This window comes from Nicotiana attenuata, unplaced genomic scaffold, assembly GCF_001879085.1.
Source record: "Nicotiana attenuata strain UT unplaced genomic scaffold, NIATTr2, whole genome shotgun sequence".
Classification (NCBI taxonomy): domain Eukaryota; kingdom Viridiplantae; phylum Streptophyta; class Magnoliopsida; order Solanales; family Solanaceae; genus Nicotiana; species Nicotiana attenuata.
Window position 1 is genome coordinate 29,177 of NW_017676130.1, and position 17,792 is coordinate 46,968.

The window sequence follows — 17,792 nt, forward strand, 5'->3', positions numbered from 1 at the left end:
GCCTTTGTTAAACCAACTAAAAGTTCCCAAAATAGCTAGTTTTACGTGCTTTCTCGGACATCGTTCTCGGTCTGTCATGTTACAACTTGTCCCTTAAATACAAATTATACAAACGACCAGAATTCTGTATTTTTACCCATTTAAATACAACTATAATAATATATAACTTAAATATAAATTTTATACAAAATTTATACAATATGTCTTTTGTATATTTTGTATCTGATTTGTACACAGTAAAAACAAATTTTATACAACTAATTATATATTATACCACTTATCTATAATTTATCTATAATTTTCATACATTATTTCTACTCAGTTATATACAACAACAATATAATACCACTTAAATATAATTTTTATACAAATTTTATACAATATGTCGTTTGCATATTTTGTATCTAATTTATACATAGTAAAAACAAATTTCATACAACTAATTATATATTATACAATTTATCTACAACTTTCACACATTATTTCTACCAAGTTAAATACAACTACAATAACATACAACTTAAATACAAACTTTATACAATATGTTTTTTGTATATTTTGTATCTGATTTATACATAGTAAAAATAAATATTATACAACTAATTATATATTATACAACTTATCTACAATTTTTGTACATTATTTCTACTCAGTTATATACAACTACAATATCATACAACTTAAATATAATTTTTATACAATGTTGTTCAACTTTCACACAATAGTTAAATGAATAAAAGAAAAATAAATAAACAACAGAATACAATTTTTCTACAATTTTACTACGACTTCTGCAATATAATGTATGTCATGTCTTCTTCTTCTTCTTCTTCTTCTTCTTCTTCGAGTTTCAATCTGAAATTCAGCCAAAACCAAGTCTAATCTTCACCAAAACCCCTCAAAATTGAGATATAAACTCCAAACTATATTCCCAATTATTTGCAACAACACCCAATCCAAACAAATAATGATTTTTGAAAACCCAAATTCGAATTCAAAGCTCCAAAGCTTTTTAATGGCTGTCAGTGGTGGAATTGCTGCTTTTTTTTTTCCTTTTGCTTTATATTACTGAAATTTGGGATTGAGAGATAGAGAGAGACGTAGAGAGAATTCTCAATTCCTTGCAACAACATCCAATCCAAACAAACAATGTCTTTTGAAAATCCAAATTCGAATTCAAAGCTTCAAAGCTTTTTAATGGTTGTCAATGGTGGAGGGATTACAAATTTTCGCTGGCTTTAGAAGAGGAAATAGTGGGTGATTGAAGAGGGAATCGTGGGGTGTGGTTTGATACGTGAGTGAGGGGGTGAGATTTGGAGAGAGAAACTTGGGGGGAGTAGGAATATACGGTAGAATTAAATTAGGAGACTAATTAATACCATTAAAACCCCTAAAATATACATAAATGGTAAATAGGTATATAAAAGTTAATTACATTAAAAGTTAAGCATGAAGGATAATATAGTTTACTATATGGCATAGGAATGTAAAAATCCCATTGCAATATTAATACTCACATTATATAAGCTGGAAAGACGTGATGATACTCGCGTTCCACCCTCAAGGAAACTCAAAATAATCACAAAAAAGGAAGAAGGGATCTTTACGCAAATAGCCGGGCGGTATCACTGTTTACTTTTTCTAGCCAACATACATAGATTATACACTAATTTTATATATATATATATATATATATATATATATATATATATATATATATATATATATATATTCGCCGCAATTTTTAGTTTAAACAATTGGATGGGCAGCTATTTAGATTAATTTTTGTAAGAAGAATATATTTATTGGGCTTTCTTATGGATTTTCGAACTATTGGAGGCCCAATTCATATCAACTCATCACAAGCCCAAATCTCTTTTCACCAATTTGATTGTCAACATACAAAAGGACTTCAAATATGTACCCAAGTTGCATTTAATTAGGCCTACCAACCAAACCGTTTTTGCAAATTTTATTTAAAACTTCGAATTTTCTTCTTCTTAGAACAAATCTCGTATCATTCTCCGGCGAAATCGAGTTTCAGGTCTGTTCTCTTTTTATGTCAAAACAGCTAAATTTATGCAAAAACATGAAGAAGAAAAAAATACAATCTTTATGTCAAGATTTGCTGTATTTGATTTTTTATTAAAATTCCCTGAAATTATTTCCAATTTTTTATTTTTTTCTGGGAAATAAATGTTTTCAGGAAAAAAAAGTTGAAATAATGGCAGAGCAGAAGAAGCAGCAAGTGGGATCTAAAAAAGTGAATCAGCTTCGGCCATTAGATTTTGGGGTTAATATAACTGTAAAGGTTATTAGTAAAAAGCCAATTGCACAGAGAAATCGTCTTGCTGAATGTTTGGTGGGTGATGAAACTGGAATTATTATTTTTACTGCCCGCAATGATCAAGGTAATTTTTGTTTTTACCAAGAGTTTAATATCATTGGTTGATTTCCTGGAGATTGATCTGTATGCATGTTTTGTTTATGATTTGCAATGATTTTTCTGTTTTTACATTATAATTGTTGTATTAGATGTTTCCTCGAAGCCGAATACGTTGGGATTGAGAAAAATTGAATCTTTATTGTTAGAATTGGCCTGTATCATCGATTGAGAACAAATATTTTTAAGATCTTGTCATTGATGATTGGAGGGTAACTGATTTAAATGATTTTCCTGATTTTCATTGTTGTTATATGTTTGAATTCATCTGTCTGTATTGCATGTTGCGTCGAAGCTGAAGAATGAGTTATTGAGATTTATTGAGTCTTCATTGTAAGATTGGCATATTTTTGTAATGCTGGGTGGAAATGTATTTATGTCTTGTTAATAATAGTGGTGGTTGAAAGGATTCGATGGGTGCAGTAAAGGATCAAATTTTATTTGAAATTTGGAAAAAGATGTTGGCTGGTTAGATCCCCTCGCTGATATACATGAATAATATCCATAGGGAGGCTTTTACAATTGGGAAATTGTTAGCTTTAGCTATCAAGAATTTTGTGGTGTTCTCAATGTATGTTGACTGGCAGGAATCAGTGCTCGTGAACTGTTTAGCAAATCAGGATGGAGAAATTACTAGAATCTGAATGCATACAGTTATGTTGGGTGTGCCAGTTTGGTACTTATGGAGTTTTGACTATTTGGAAAAAGAAATAATGGTCCTAATACAATATTCTTGTTGCCCATTTTCTAATTTAGAGACTATATGCAGCATTGGATACTGATTATATGCATAAAGAATCCTTACTACTGCTGATTGAAACCAATAACTGGGTTTAACCATTATTATCATTAGCCAAGGATGATTACATGTCTTTGTTTGATCTTCATTCTTGTCCACTGATGCGCTTTAGCATATCAAAGGGAATTATAAGTGGTTCTTTCTTAGCTCCAGTACGTTTACCTAATTTGCAATACCTAACTATTTTTATTCCCTAGAATAGGGAGGAATGAAAGTGGAAAATGGTGCTCCACGAGCTTAGAGATCTTGGCTAAACTCAACGAGAGAGTGATAGGAAAAGGGGAATGGCTGGGAAGGCTGAATATCTAGAAGCTTATGTGGTGTACTTGCACACGTTGGCATTGGCTTTGTCTTATTTGTTAGCATTTATGTTGGTGATGTTACACGTGTGGCACGTTTCAAGTATGAGTTTGCTTGGGCAACGAGGAAGTGTGCAATATAAAGTTATAGACTATTTTGGTCATTCCCCCTTTTTAAAAATGTTTGTGAAGTTGTTCCTTTGGAAAGATTGTAAAATAGAGGTTCTTTGTTATAACTAGGAGGTTTTTGTCTAGAGCCTTTTTAGTATCGTTAAGGATTAGAATTTTGAGATGATTTTTTGTTGGCTTCCTGTCATAGTTGGTGTAGGGATGGTGCTTTTAACAACTATTGTACTACAGAAACAGGACAAACTACCCTAGATCTAAATACACTACATGTCAACATAAGTATTAGTTGCTTCAACCTTATATACACTTAAACATTCCTGCTTTCCTAAATGTAATCATTTGCCTTTGTAAAGTTAAACTACATGTTTAATTGGTCCGTTTTCTCGGTTTCATGCTCCTCAACATCTGGAAGATTTAAGTTTATCCCACATTTGGGTCTTCCTTTTCATAATGTAATCATGTATGCAACTCCAAAACAATTTTCCCGAAGTCTATTATTTTCTGAAGTCTGAAGTAGAGACTAGTATTATGGTAAGTTCTCACTGAAAAGAGTTTTCTGATCATTTGCTAAGTAATATGTCTTCGTGTTGCATACTATCTCATCATCTTTATTATGATTGTAGTTTTCAGCTCTTCATTGTGTTTCGATAAATATGTGGCTTCTTTCTTCATCTTCTTTTAATTGACTTTGGGAATTCTGGGTAGATTATAAAGCACAGTGCATAATATAGATGGGGAAAGTATGTCCGAGTGTCACACACTCCGTGTTCGCCTGTGCTGCTTCTTTAGTGTTAGAAAACACATAGAGAAAGGAGAGATCAGACTCTGATAGAAGTGTATTGAGGCTTCTGATATGTCTAGGCTTACATTAGAATAAAGTGATTGGTCCAAATTCAGGGATGGTAAAGGGAACATCTGTATGTGGGTTAGAAAGTGGAAAATTACTTGAAACAAATGTGGTAGTATCTTGATTAGCTGTAATTGAACGAGTATGGTAGTGTCATTGTTTTAATATATGTTTCTAGGGATCTCCCAAAAGGAGTAGATTCTTCCCCCTCCTCATTCAATACCCTTTCCTCCAAACTGGTTACAAAAGTAATTCTGGTTGCTAATCACATTTCAGAGCTTCAATAAATGCTATCTAAAATTACCAGATTCTTGCACACCCTTTTCGTAACATATTTGATATCTGAGTGCTTGCCTGGTTGAAGCATCAAGGTGACATGTATATGGTTGACTTTAAGTTCTTTAATTTTACAAAACGAGCCTGGATTTAGGAATTTATAGTAAAATGAAAGAGAAAGATAATGACTTTATATAAACTAGAAAGGACGAAGAAACTTGGTCTATTGAATTTACCCAGCACCAGCAGGAAATGGCTTGAACTGTTAAGTCTCTTAAATTTAGCCAGAAAAAATTGGAAGAAGACGGGGTAAGTCTTTAAAATTGGTGGCTTCCAATATTGCTCTATCTAATTTTCTTTAATGCTTGTGGTTTGATTGATGCTTTATTAACAAGTATATCAACTATTGTCTTGTTGTCCTTGTATATTTAAGAAGTTGACTGGGAAAAGAATGTATTAATCTCACTTTTACACTGGGAATTCAAGATTTCGCTATAGTTATTCATCGAAGATGCCTTAACTTTTATAACTGTCTTTTTGTGTAGTGGATTTAATTCAAGAAGGTTCCACACTAGTCTTGACAAAAGCTAAAGTTGACATGTTCAAAGGATCGATGAGGCTTGCTGTTGATAGATTTGGCCGTATTGAAGTTGGTCAACCAGCCAGTTTCTCTGTGGATCAAGATATTAACATGTCCTTGATTGAGTTCGAACGTGTAGACATTGTTGTCTAAGCACCCATCCTTCTCCCAAAGGGCCGAAAAGACGCGAGTATAAAGCTTAATTCTATCTCTTGGGTACTTGTTACCATGAATTTCTCTTCACATACTGGAAGAGAGACTCGGACACTTTTTCTGAGAGTAAACCTTTTGTAGTATTGAAGAGGAACAAGCTGTTAATTCCTGTTTTCCTTATTTACTTGTTGGACAATCTAGGATTTAGAAATTACAAAGCAGTTATTTATAGGTACATTTTGTTGGATAATCAGTGGTCTTTTCAATAAATGTATTGAACCTTTTCTTTTTCAGTTTTCTCAGATTAAGTGCTCTATAACCCAACTGCTCTCTTTTCCTTTGGACTTTTTAACCCACCCCAACCTGAAGAGGCGATGAGTGTTTCATACTTAACTCCTTATTGTGACTCCAAGTTTTGATTGGAAGTGAAGGCATCTCAGTAGAGTGTTTTTGATAAACGAGAAATCACTAAAGGCTAGTTAATTAGGAGGACAATGGGCTTGTTCCTTTACCTTTATTTAAATATCAGGTTTTTGTGCGAAAATAGCATGAGCTAGCTAGTTTTTGGACTGGTAAGCTAGTTTTTGGACTGGTAAGCGAAAAATTGTCATTGTTTGCAAAGGCATTGAATAATAGTCCCATTTTATGCATAGTTAAAAAGTTAAATATCAACTAATTTCAAGGTCATTTGTGTCATTGACCTGTTCATATCAGACGTTGTGTTCTTAATATTTAGCCAAAGCCTTGGGGTGAAGCGTCTCACTAACGGAGCCAACTCATTTTGCGACTCTGCCATTCAATTCGTGGAAAACGTAATATGTTTGATATGAATCACCAGCTCAATTCAAACTCATTGCTCAGTTTGTTATTACCTTTGATTTCCTGCCAAAAAGGATAGCTGGTTGACTATGTAGAGAAAAATGTTTGCTATTGATCGTATTTCTCAAGTTAAATGGACATTCAAAATAATATCTTGTGAGAGTGTCAATGCAAGTAAAAAGAAAGGAAACTTCTTCAAACCCTGATCTGTTATTTTCTTCTTATCTGTTCTTTATTTTTTTGGGTTAACTTTTAATTATTGTTAACTACCAGCGTACTTAGCCAACACAAGTACACAACTAGCTGTCCAATCTGCTCTGCGTTTTTGTTTAGTAATTTTTGAACTCGTCAGGTTTTCTGAGTTGTTTGTTATTATACGCTGTTTTTTCTTGATTGACTGTAAATTTTCCTACACGTTGCATATTCATGTTACTACATTCTTCTTAGTTTTATCATTCCAATTAGAGGTGTACATGGACCGGGTTGGTTTGGTTTTGTTTGGATTGGTTCGGTTTTGTCGGATTTTTCGGGTTTTTCGGATTTTTTATTACTTAAATATTATTTCAATCTTACTTTATTAAATTTTTGATAAGCAAGTATATGTTTGGTAAAAAATATAAAAAATTGACAAACATATTATCTATTAAAATATTCTTATGAGAGAATCTTCTTAGTAACACATAATAGTTAACTTTTTAGTCGTTTGACAATAATGTTTCGTTAATGTAAGGTTAACCGAATTTAGTAATTAAACATAAAAATCAATATGATACCTAAATAATAATAATCACTTCACATTCGAAAAAGCTATAACAATTTAGTAGATCTTAACATATGATATGAGTACAGAAGAACAAAGAGATTGACACATTTCAGTATCACTTGATGAGAAAGTGATCATACAATCCATTATATAAGGTTAATAAATATGGAGCACTTCATATACTATTAAATATTATATCCCGCAAGATAATCCCAAATATTTCTAGTCATTTTTTAAAATTTTTTTTATATAAAATCTTAAAAGTATATACAAAAATTATATATTTATATGTTGGTTTGANAAAAAACACAACGAATACGTTACAATAGGCTAAGGGAATATAACCCAACCGAAAAGACTCGAAAAACATCGAAATTCACGAAGTTGGCAAAACCCGAGCCCCGGGCCCACTTCTCGAAAAATCAGAAAATTAACATCACCGGATTCCTTATCTCGCCACGAGTCTATACATATCAAATTTACCAAAATCGGAGTCCATTTGACCCCTCAAATTCCATTTTGAAATATCAAATTCCCAAGCCCTAGCTTTACCCTCTTTTGATGAATTTCCACAAACTTCCATGTTAATTCTACCATAAATTCATGTATTTAGGCCAAGGAACTCACCTCCAATCACACCTAGTTGAAATCCCCTTCAAATTCCGTCCAAGAGCTCTCAAGGTCGATCAAAAATGACGGAAATGGACTTAAGCTCGCGGAACAAAATGAGCCTTAAAACCCTTCTGTGAACAGAGATTTTCGCATATGCGGTTCCTTTACCGCATTTGCGGCCACCGCTTCTGCGGTTATACTCCCGCTTCTGCGGATCTTCATTTAACTCCACGACCGCTTCTGCGGTCCACTCTCCGCATTTGCGAATTCCGCTTATGCGAATACCTGTTCGCTCCTGCGGAAATTCCAAGGCCACTCCACTTCGCTTCTGCGACCAATCTACCACATCTGCGGTCTCGCAGATGCGGCTCCCATTCCGCATCTGCGCTATCTTCCATTAAAGCCAAGCGACCGCACCTGCGACCCTCCTTCCACACCTGCGCAACCGCATCTGCGGCTCCCTTTCCACAGATGCGGAAATACCAGAAACCAGACATACCAGCAGTCTCATAAGTCCAAAATTCATCCCGATAGCCATATAAAATTACCCCGAGGCCCTCGAGACCTCAACTAAAAGCGCAAACATGAACCAACACCTTATTCAAACTCACTCGAATCATCAAAACACCACAAATAACACCTAAACCATCAATTTACATCAAATTCAAGCCTAAGTTCTTCCAAAACTTTCGAATTACGCATTCGATCAAAAACCCGACCAAAACACCTCCGAATGATCTGAAATTTTGCACACACATCCAAAATCGCCTAACGAAGCTACAACAACTCTCGGAATTCCATTCTGACCCTCGGATCAAAATCTCACCCATCAACCGGAATTCGCCAAAATACTAACTTCGCCAATTCAAGTCTAATTCTACACCGGACCTCCAAAATCGATTCCGATCACACTCCTAAGTCACAAATCATCCCCCGAAGCTAACCAAATCACCAGAATTCACATCCGAGCCCTCTAACTCACAAGTCAACATCCGGTTGACTTTTCCAATACACACCTTCCTTAAAGAGACTATGTGTCTCATTTCCATCCAAAACCAATCCAAATCGACTCGTTCACTGAAGACTCTTATAATAAAACATGAGGAGACAGAAAATGGGGGAAACAGGGCGGTAACTCACGTGACAACGGGCCGGGTCGTCACAAATATACTACTATAGTATACAATATACTGCAACGGTATACTGTAATAATCAAAGAAGAACACAGTTACCTAACAATATACCGTTACAGTATACAATATACTGTAGGAGTATATAGCTATACTGCAATAGTAGACTGTTATAATATACAATACTGTTATAGTATACAATATACTGTAATGGTATACTGTAATAATATGCAGTGTATCTGTAATAGTATTAATAATAGCATACTTCGAGTGCTACTTGTTGAATCATCTAGGTGCTATTGTGCAAATCTAAAGTCATGGTTATAGTAACATTATCCTGTTATAGTATACAATATAATATAACAATATACCGTATTAAATAAGTCACTTTTTAATTTCTTAAAAATTTCCAACTAGGGTAGGAAGGGTAATTAATTTAATTTTTGTGGGTAAAGCTATAATAACCCCAATTATTCCGCGGCGGAGTGTGAAGGGCTTGGCTTCACGTGGAAAAACTGAGAGCACCTTCAGTAGCCCACATGATTATGGAAATCTAATCAATATATTTAGAGAAACTTTTAGAAACCACTATGTTTTAGTGGTTATTAGCTAGTTGTAGCTACCATTTACTATATTACTTCCTATAGCTATGTTTTCAGGGTTTTTAAAGTGTATTCGATGTATTTAAGCTACTGTATTCATGAATACAGTATCATTTCTAGGCGTGAAACAGGGGATTACAGCTAGACAGATTTTTGTATTCGACTGTATTCGAAATAGGGGATTACAGCTAGACAGATTATTGTATTCGACTGTATTCCCGATATGTATTTGTGAATACGGTAACGTAAATAGCGCTATTCATGGTCTATTCGACTGTTTTTAAACGGAAAGTGAATCAATTAACATAATAGACTCCTAATATAACTCAACAAACTCAATTATAACACACTAAATTTGTATTTGCAGTTATAAAAAAGATTCTCAACCGAAAAACACCACAAAAATATAGCAATCTTCAGAGAAAATATGCTGAATATTTTTCCCAGCCGATAATACAACAAAAACAAAGCAATTTGAATACATATATACATCTGAATGCATAATTATATTAATTAAAAAAATATATGAATACATTCATGAAATACAACGAGACAGTGAATACAATGAAATACATGGAATACAACGAGATACATTGAGATACAATGAAAAAAAAGACAATAATACGAGAATTATGGGGTAGGGGATACGAGAAATTTGAGAGAGAGAGAGAGAGAGGGAGGGAGAATAGATATGGGGTAGGGGATACAAGAAATTTGAGGGGACATGAGAAATTTGAGTGGAGAGAGAAAAATAATACAAAGCTTATTTTATAGCTTAAGGGTAGGAGGTGACCATAAATAGATATTTGGCTATAAAAAATTAAAAGTTGGCTATGGAATATAATTTTTTAAAAGGGTATTCATTTAAAATAAATAAGGCATCAACCTTAATCCATATACTTAGCAGGCCGAGACCACATCGCCACAAGTAAAACTTAGCCCGCCGCATGCTTGCCCTTTCGGCGTCTGACTTTAGAATAACACTATTTTTGACGATTTGTCACTATTAGAGCCTGTTTGGACATAAGAATTTTTTTACTTTTTCTATTTTTTTCGAAATTAGTGTTTGGCCATAAAATTTATAATCTTTACTTGAAAATAAATTTTGAAATTTTTCAAAAATTTGAAAAACTCCAAAAAGCTGTTTTTCAAAATTTTCACTCAGACCACTCATAAAACTTTAAAACAACCCAAAGTTATATTCATATCCAAACACAACTCTAATTTTCAAATACCATTTTCACTCAATTTTTTTTTTCATTTTTCTTGGGAATTTTTCAATTCTTTTGTCCAATCAACCACTTAGTCAACCAATCACAAGATATGATTGCATTGGATGATTTCATGGTGACATATTGTTTAATGTACTGACGTTAAATGTTGTTTTAAATTACTAAATTATTACACCATGCGTTTTAATTTAGATGACACATTTTCCTCATTGGTCCGTTCCAAAAAGAATGACACGTTTCTATATTTGGAAACAATTTAACATTAAACTTCTTATTCTACCTACTTGACCCTTAATGAGAAGCTTTCATAGCCACACAAATATTATGGCCCCACTTTGCCCCTTAAGCTTTTAGCACCATATGTTTCAAAAGTTTTCTTTATTTGCTCTTAAATTTTGTGCCAAGTCAAACTATATCATCTACATTGAAATGGAGGGAGTATATATGTAATATCGATTCAAATGTCAGAATATTTAATCGTACTTTATGGCAGAAGCAGGATTTTCATCAAAAGGATTCAAAAAATAAAAACGGTAAACACGCGAAGAAGATAAGAGGATTAAACGTCTAATATGTATATACAAGATAAAAAATTGAATTTATATACACAATGCAATTTTTGGCGAAGAAGTTTCGGCTGAACCCCTTTCGTCCACCTAGCTCCGCCCCTAATCATACCATCTGCAAATGTGTTTGGATTCGTAGATCTCTGGGCACTAAACATCGATATATTTAAAGTTTATGAGTTTTTAGGGGTGTAAATGGACCGGGTTGGTTCGGTTTTTATCAAAACCAAACCAAACCAACTATGTTGGTTTGGATTGGTTTGGTTTTGTCGGATTTTTCGGGGTTTTCGGGTTTTTCGGGTTTTTCGTTACTTAAATATTATTCAATCTTACTTTGTTAAATTTTGATAAGTAAATATATGTTTAGTAAAAATATAAAAATATTGACAAATATATTATCTATTAAAATATTTTTATGAGAGAATTTTCTTAGTAACACATAATAGTTATTTTTTTAGCCGTCTGACAATAATGTTTCGTTGATGGACACTTTCAAGGTTAACTGAAGTTAGTAATTAAACATAAAAATCAATATGATACATAAATAATAATAATCACTTCACATTCGAAAAAGATATAACAATTTAGTAGATCTTAACATATGATATGAATATGGAAGAACAAAAAGATTAATACATTTCAGTAACACTTGATGAGAAAGTGATCATACAACCCATTATTTAAGGTTAATAAATATGGAGCACTTCATATACTATTAAATATTATATCCCGCAAGATAATCCCAAATATTTCTAGTCATTTTTTAAAATTTTTTTTATATAAAATCTTAAAAGTATATACAAAAATTATATATTTATATGTTGGTTTGATTCGGATTTTTTTTACTCAATACCAAACCAAATCAAACCAAACCTAGTCGGATTTTTAATCGGTTTGGTTTGACTTTTGGGTTTGGTGCGATTTTCTGGTTCGGTCTATGCACCCCTAATTCCAGTGTTCTAAATTGAATGTAAATTGCAATTAATGCAATTTAACCTATTAGAACACATGTTAAAATTTTTAGTTTAAAATTTCAGGATAAAAAATATATTGGCTAATCTTCAAATAGCATCCCTGAGAATGGCTATCCGTGCACTTGCCCCAAAACTGAATGACATAAAGAAAACATGCATAGTACATAAAAATGGAGAAAAACCCCAACAAGGAATTAATTATGTGTAACGAATTATTGGTGTCAATTGTAACTCATTTCATCACTAAAGATTGTTAAACATTTATGATAATACATTTCTCATTGAACTTAAAGTCACTTAATTACCGCATTAAATTTTAAGGGACTTTAATCTAGACTTATTCGAAAGCCTGTCTGTTCACGTATTTGTCTACTTATAATAAGACACAAGTCATAACATTTCAATATCGCCATTACAAGAAATCTTAAATAGTAGAACAAAATGAGAAAGTTTTACAAATATTCCATCTTTGCAGCTTTGTTTCTCTTCATATTTGCAACTTCATTTGAAAGTGCACTCTCCTTGTCTCCTAAACATAAGGATGCCTCAGCACCAAATAAACATGTTTATGACCATTTGGCTCCTAAAAGCTCAATTAAACAAAACCTTCCTCCAAAACCAACACCAAAGCCAACTAAAAAGACCACATCTAAATCAATCTTGGTTCCTCATTTACATGTGTCCTCAAGGCCAACTCCTCACTCAACCCTTAAGGTGACGAAAATACCTCACTCATCTATATTTGCTCCTAGGCTTGCATCAAGAAAATATTTTCCAACACATTTGGCTCCTAAAAGCTCAATTAAACAAAATCTTTCTCCAAAAATAGCACCAAAGCCAATTGAAAAACACACATCCAACTCAATCTTGGCTACTCATTCTCATTTGTCATCTTCAAAGGAAATTCCTCACTCAACCTCTAAGGTGACAATAACATCTCCTTCAAAATCCAAATTTGCTCCTAGGCCTGCACCAAATAGATATTTTCTAACACATTTGACTCCCAAAATCCCAAGTAAACAAAGCCTTCCTCCAAAACCATCATTTAAATCATCTTTGGCTCCTCATTCTCATGTGTCTTCAAAGCTAACACCACTATCAACTCCTAGGATAACTAAAACATCTCTTTCTAAATCAAAATTTGCACCTCAACCTGCATCAATTAAACGTCTTTCGCCACATTCGGCTCCTAGAATCTTAAGTAAATTTCCTTCAATTTCATTCACAACCCTTATGCCTAAGGTAACAAAACCACTTCATTCTAAATCCAACATTGCTCCTAACTCTGCACCAAAGAAACACATTGCTCCAGAAATCTCGACCAAACTAAACCGTAATTTTAAATTAGCACCGCATTTGAAAGAAAAGATTGGCACTAAGTTGCGATTGGCTACTCATTCTTCGGTGTCCTCAAGATTGACTCAACAACTTTCACCCAAGCCAGCACCAAGAAAGTATATTCATCAATAGAAGGAAAATAAGAACACAACAGTTTTTCTGGAAAAAATGATTTATAAGGGGAAGGATCTAACAAATTTTTATGGTTTAAAGTTAAGTGTGGTGGAAAAATGATATATAGATTGATAGTAAAATTGTTTACTTTTTTTGGTTTGCCAGAGTTTTCATTAAGATAAATAAAGAACTTTTCTTTTTTTCTTTAATCTGTTTGCTTCCAAATTAAATAAAGAGGCGAAATATTGTACATCAAACCACATCAATTTAGTACTATACTCAATATGTTATTCCTTTGATGCTAAATGTCCGTCTTATTATAATTGATCTTCATCACTTGCTCGAATGCCGGTTGGATTTTCTCAATTATAAAGCATAAAGCTGTTAAGACAATTATATATTTATTTTGTTCACGATCCCAATTTTTCACCTTAGAATGTCGTGATGACACCTAGTCTCACTACCAAAAAGCTAGCTAATTTCGTCCAGTAAAACTGACCAAAATCGTCGGAAATTGAGAAAAGCGGTCGATTTCCGACTGCTTTTAATTAGTTGGAAAAATGATGGTCGCTAAGGTGTTGCGACCGAAATCGGTCAAAATTTTCCGACCAAAAACGGTCGGTTTATTCAATGCGTTAACTAACAACCAAACTGCATTTACCAACCGAAATCGGTCGGTATTAATTATTTTTTTTTTAATTTTAATTTTCAAATACCGACTGAAATCGATCGGAATTTTATTTAAATATATAATATTTGTAAATTGTAATAAATTGTAAATTTATTTAAATAAATAAATGTAAATTCAAAATTTTCGACCGACTTCGTTCGGAAATTTCAAGAATTTGAAGATGTCATTTGAAATTTCTGACCGAATTTGGTCGGAAATTTCGAATTTCTGGGAAAAAAATGAGATTTCCGGTCGGTTTTCAATAACAAATTACTACCAATTAGAGCTTAAAACAACCAAAATAGTCATCATTATGAACTACTACCAATTAGAAGCAATACCATTAGTGGAATATCAATTTGGAATGCAACAACATGGCTATCAAACCAGCCAAACAAGCTTATAAACTAAATAACATGTCTCTCAAAGTACTTAAACCAAAACAACATCTAACACATAAACTAATTGAAACCAAATAAATAAACAATAGCAATGATTGACCAAACTAGTAAAAGGGAACGAAATAATATACCTCAATTAATATAAACTACTAACTATCCGAAACTCATCAATCACTCTCATAATACAATGGATAGTCATAGAGGCATAAACAAGAAACAAAACTGAACTTTAAAATGAAACTAATTACTGAAATCAGAGAAAAGAGTTTTTTTACCTTCATTAGTTACTCCTTCATTAGTTGCTGATGCCAAATAATTTGCTCCTTTTGCTCTTTGGTATTTTCATAGGCATGTGTTGTTGTAGCTCTCTGCTTCTTCTGTGTGCCGGGCAAGCCAGAAACTTTGATAGTTCACCTAGATGGAATAGTTACCAAACTGCTTGTACTTCTACAGGTGTGCAAATATAGGCACCAAACACATACTGCAGCACCACCATCTTGCCAACCACTTGTTCGATGCATCTAACACTGTAAGTAAACCATAAACCTAAGAAGACTCTAAGAAAATGGAAAGCAGTTGATCGTTTGAGATAACAAACACAGTTTGAGCATTGAAATATGAATCAAAGAAGTTATATCACTTAACAATTCAGAGTAAAATACCAGAGAAGTGATTCTTAATACCTCAAATAAAATACCAGAGATGTGATATCAGAAACAACCTTTAAAGCATTTGAACATGAAAGACACAAATATGTGAATGTTTTCATGAAATAAAGAAGAGTACTGACAAAGCAGAAATGCAAAATACATAGAAAGAGGTTAAGAAAGGAGATAAAATGTCTTCCGGACGAACAAAACCCTGAAAAAACTTCAAGATTATCCAGTTCAACATTCCAAAAATAAAAAAGAAGCTTTTACCGTTGATTCTTTTACCTAATATCATGTCTTATATAAACCAAAAGTAGTAAACGGTAAAACTTTGTCAATCAACTATACAATCAGGTTCAACTAGAGAAATTTAGAGATGATACAAAACAAGTCTTCTACCAATTATCCACAACTAACAAACGACTAACTAATACCGCTCCCTACTCTTTATTTTTATATCAAACTATAGTTCAACAGTCTTATTCTAAAAGTATCCAAATTATCTCTACTGATATGAGTGACTTAAGTAGGTCATATTGTACTTAAGTTCTCAATCTGATTTCAGTAACTAAAAACATAGAAAACTTGAGCTACTATTGCCTGAGTACTATGTTTGAAAAGAGGTTTATCCTATGATGTAGTCACTGAACCCACTGCATTGTTGATACACACACCATTTTTACCTCCTAACACCACAAACGTAAGAATCCTACCAATTTAGTTATCCTATTATAAATCTGATCTATACTGCAGGTTGTATTTGCTTATCTGATCAATCTTTGGGTGATTAATGAGCATTTGAGGAAGATCATTCGAGAATTTAAATGTCATGATCCAATTTCCACTAGTCGTGATGGCACCTAACCCAACCCACTAGTTAAGCCAACTGTACTATCCAATTCCCATAATATTTAATAAGGCAGTTTAAACAAGAGAATAATCTAAATCTATACACTTTCCCAAGGACTAGTAATACAAATTATGAGCTTCTAATAATAGAATTTATAAAGCTGATATGAAGTAAATACATTTTCTGTTTGAAAAGTACATAAACAGAGTTTTATAAATCTACGGCTACCATGTACAAGAGGAAGCTACAACCGGAATGCAGGTACATCTTCAAATCCAGCAACCATCGAACACAACAACAACAACACACAACATCTGCACGCAATGTGTAGAAGTGTAGTATCAGTACAACCGACCCCATGTACTGGTAAGTAACAAACCTAACCGTAGGTTGAAAGTAGTGACGAGTTGGAATATAGGTCGTCCAACACCAATAACCAACAACAGTTCATAACAACGTAGAGCATATAAATGAGGAAGTAACTCAGAGATAAAATGCTCAGCTTTTTCACAGTTTTCCGAAAATAGTTTCGCTTTTCAAGAATATCAGTGAAACTCAAATCCTTTACCGAAATCGTCGTAAAATATGAGATAGTTTGAAAACTGTAATTTTTCTAAAAATTCTTTTCACAATAAATAAGATGTTCCCTTTTCTTTCCAGATAACAAGTGTGAAATAACTCTCTATGCCACATATCAATGTGTGTAAAAGTCATGAATGACGTGATACCGTACAACATGAGGAAAAATTCATCTCTATGCCTGTATGTCATGTGTGCATGCCAATGCCATGTATCTCAGAGATGAATCATGTACTCACACTCACATAGTACTCAATCTCACTGTCTCACACTTTTCACTCATCATGCTCACCTACTCGGTATTGTATATGGCCCATTTGGCCCAGGGAAGATCCATCTAGGAATATATACATCATTGACCATCAGTCACTCAGTACCGAAGAAGGCCAATCCGGCCCATGGAGAAGATCCATCTCCAGGTATATAAATGCTTCAGACAAGATCCATGTCCAGGGAAAATTTATCCCTCAATATGATCAACCGCACTCACTGGAGGTGTGTGCAGACTCCGGAGGGGATCCTTCAGCCCAAGTGCTATCACAAGACCAGATCCAGGCATAAATCAAAATAACATGATGCGGCGTGCAGCCCGATCCTATAATTGTCACATATAATCAGGCTCTCGCCCTCACTCAGTCATCAATCTCTCTAGTCTCACCCACGGGCTCACAATTTGATTAAGACTAACCCAAAACAATGATATGATGTGCCAGTGAATAATAACTGAGACTGAAATATGATATAAATGCATGAATATGACTGAGTACGAAATATCAATGAAAACCAGTAGGATGACAGTAAGAAATGACCGCTATGGGTCCCAACAGTATCGGCATAAAGCCTAAACATGATATCTAGCATGATTAACAGCTCAATTACTTTATTACATGGTGAAAACACATATATCAACAAGATAGGGCCACTATACAGTGCCATGGAAAACAACAGAGTCAAAATTCACAGGGT

The 17,792-nt window shown here is 33.6% G+C and overlaps 1 protein-coding gene across 1 annotated transcript; it reads left to right on the forward strand.

The window, feature by feature from the left end:
- Window positions 1-1,937: 1,937 nt before the first annotated feature.
- LOC109220777 (uncharacterized protein At4g28440-like) lies at window positions 1,938-5,827 on the forward strand. The gene is made up of 3 exons (XM_019385244.1): window positions 1,938-2,044; window positions 2,207-2,411; window positions 5,339-5,827. Exons 2-3 carry the CDS (start codon window positions 2,225-2,227, stop codon window positions 5,524-5,526), a joined length of 375 nt encoding a protein of 124 aa, XP_019240789.1. The 5' UTR covers window positions 1,938-2,044; window positions 2,207-2,224; the 3' UTR covers window positions 5,527-5,827.
- The last annotated feature ends 11,965 nt before the right edge of the window (window positions 5,828-17,792 follow it).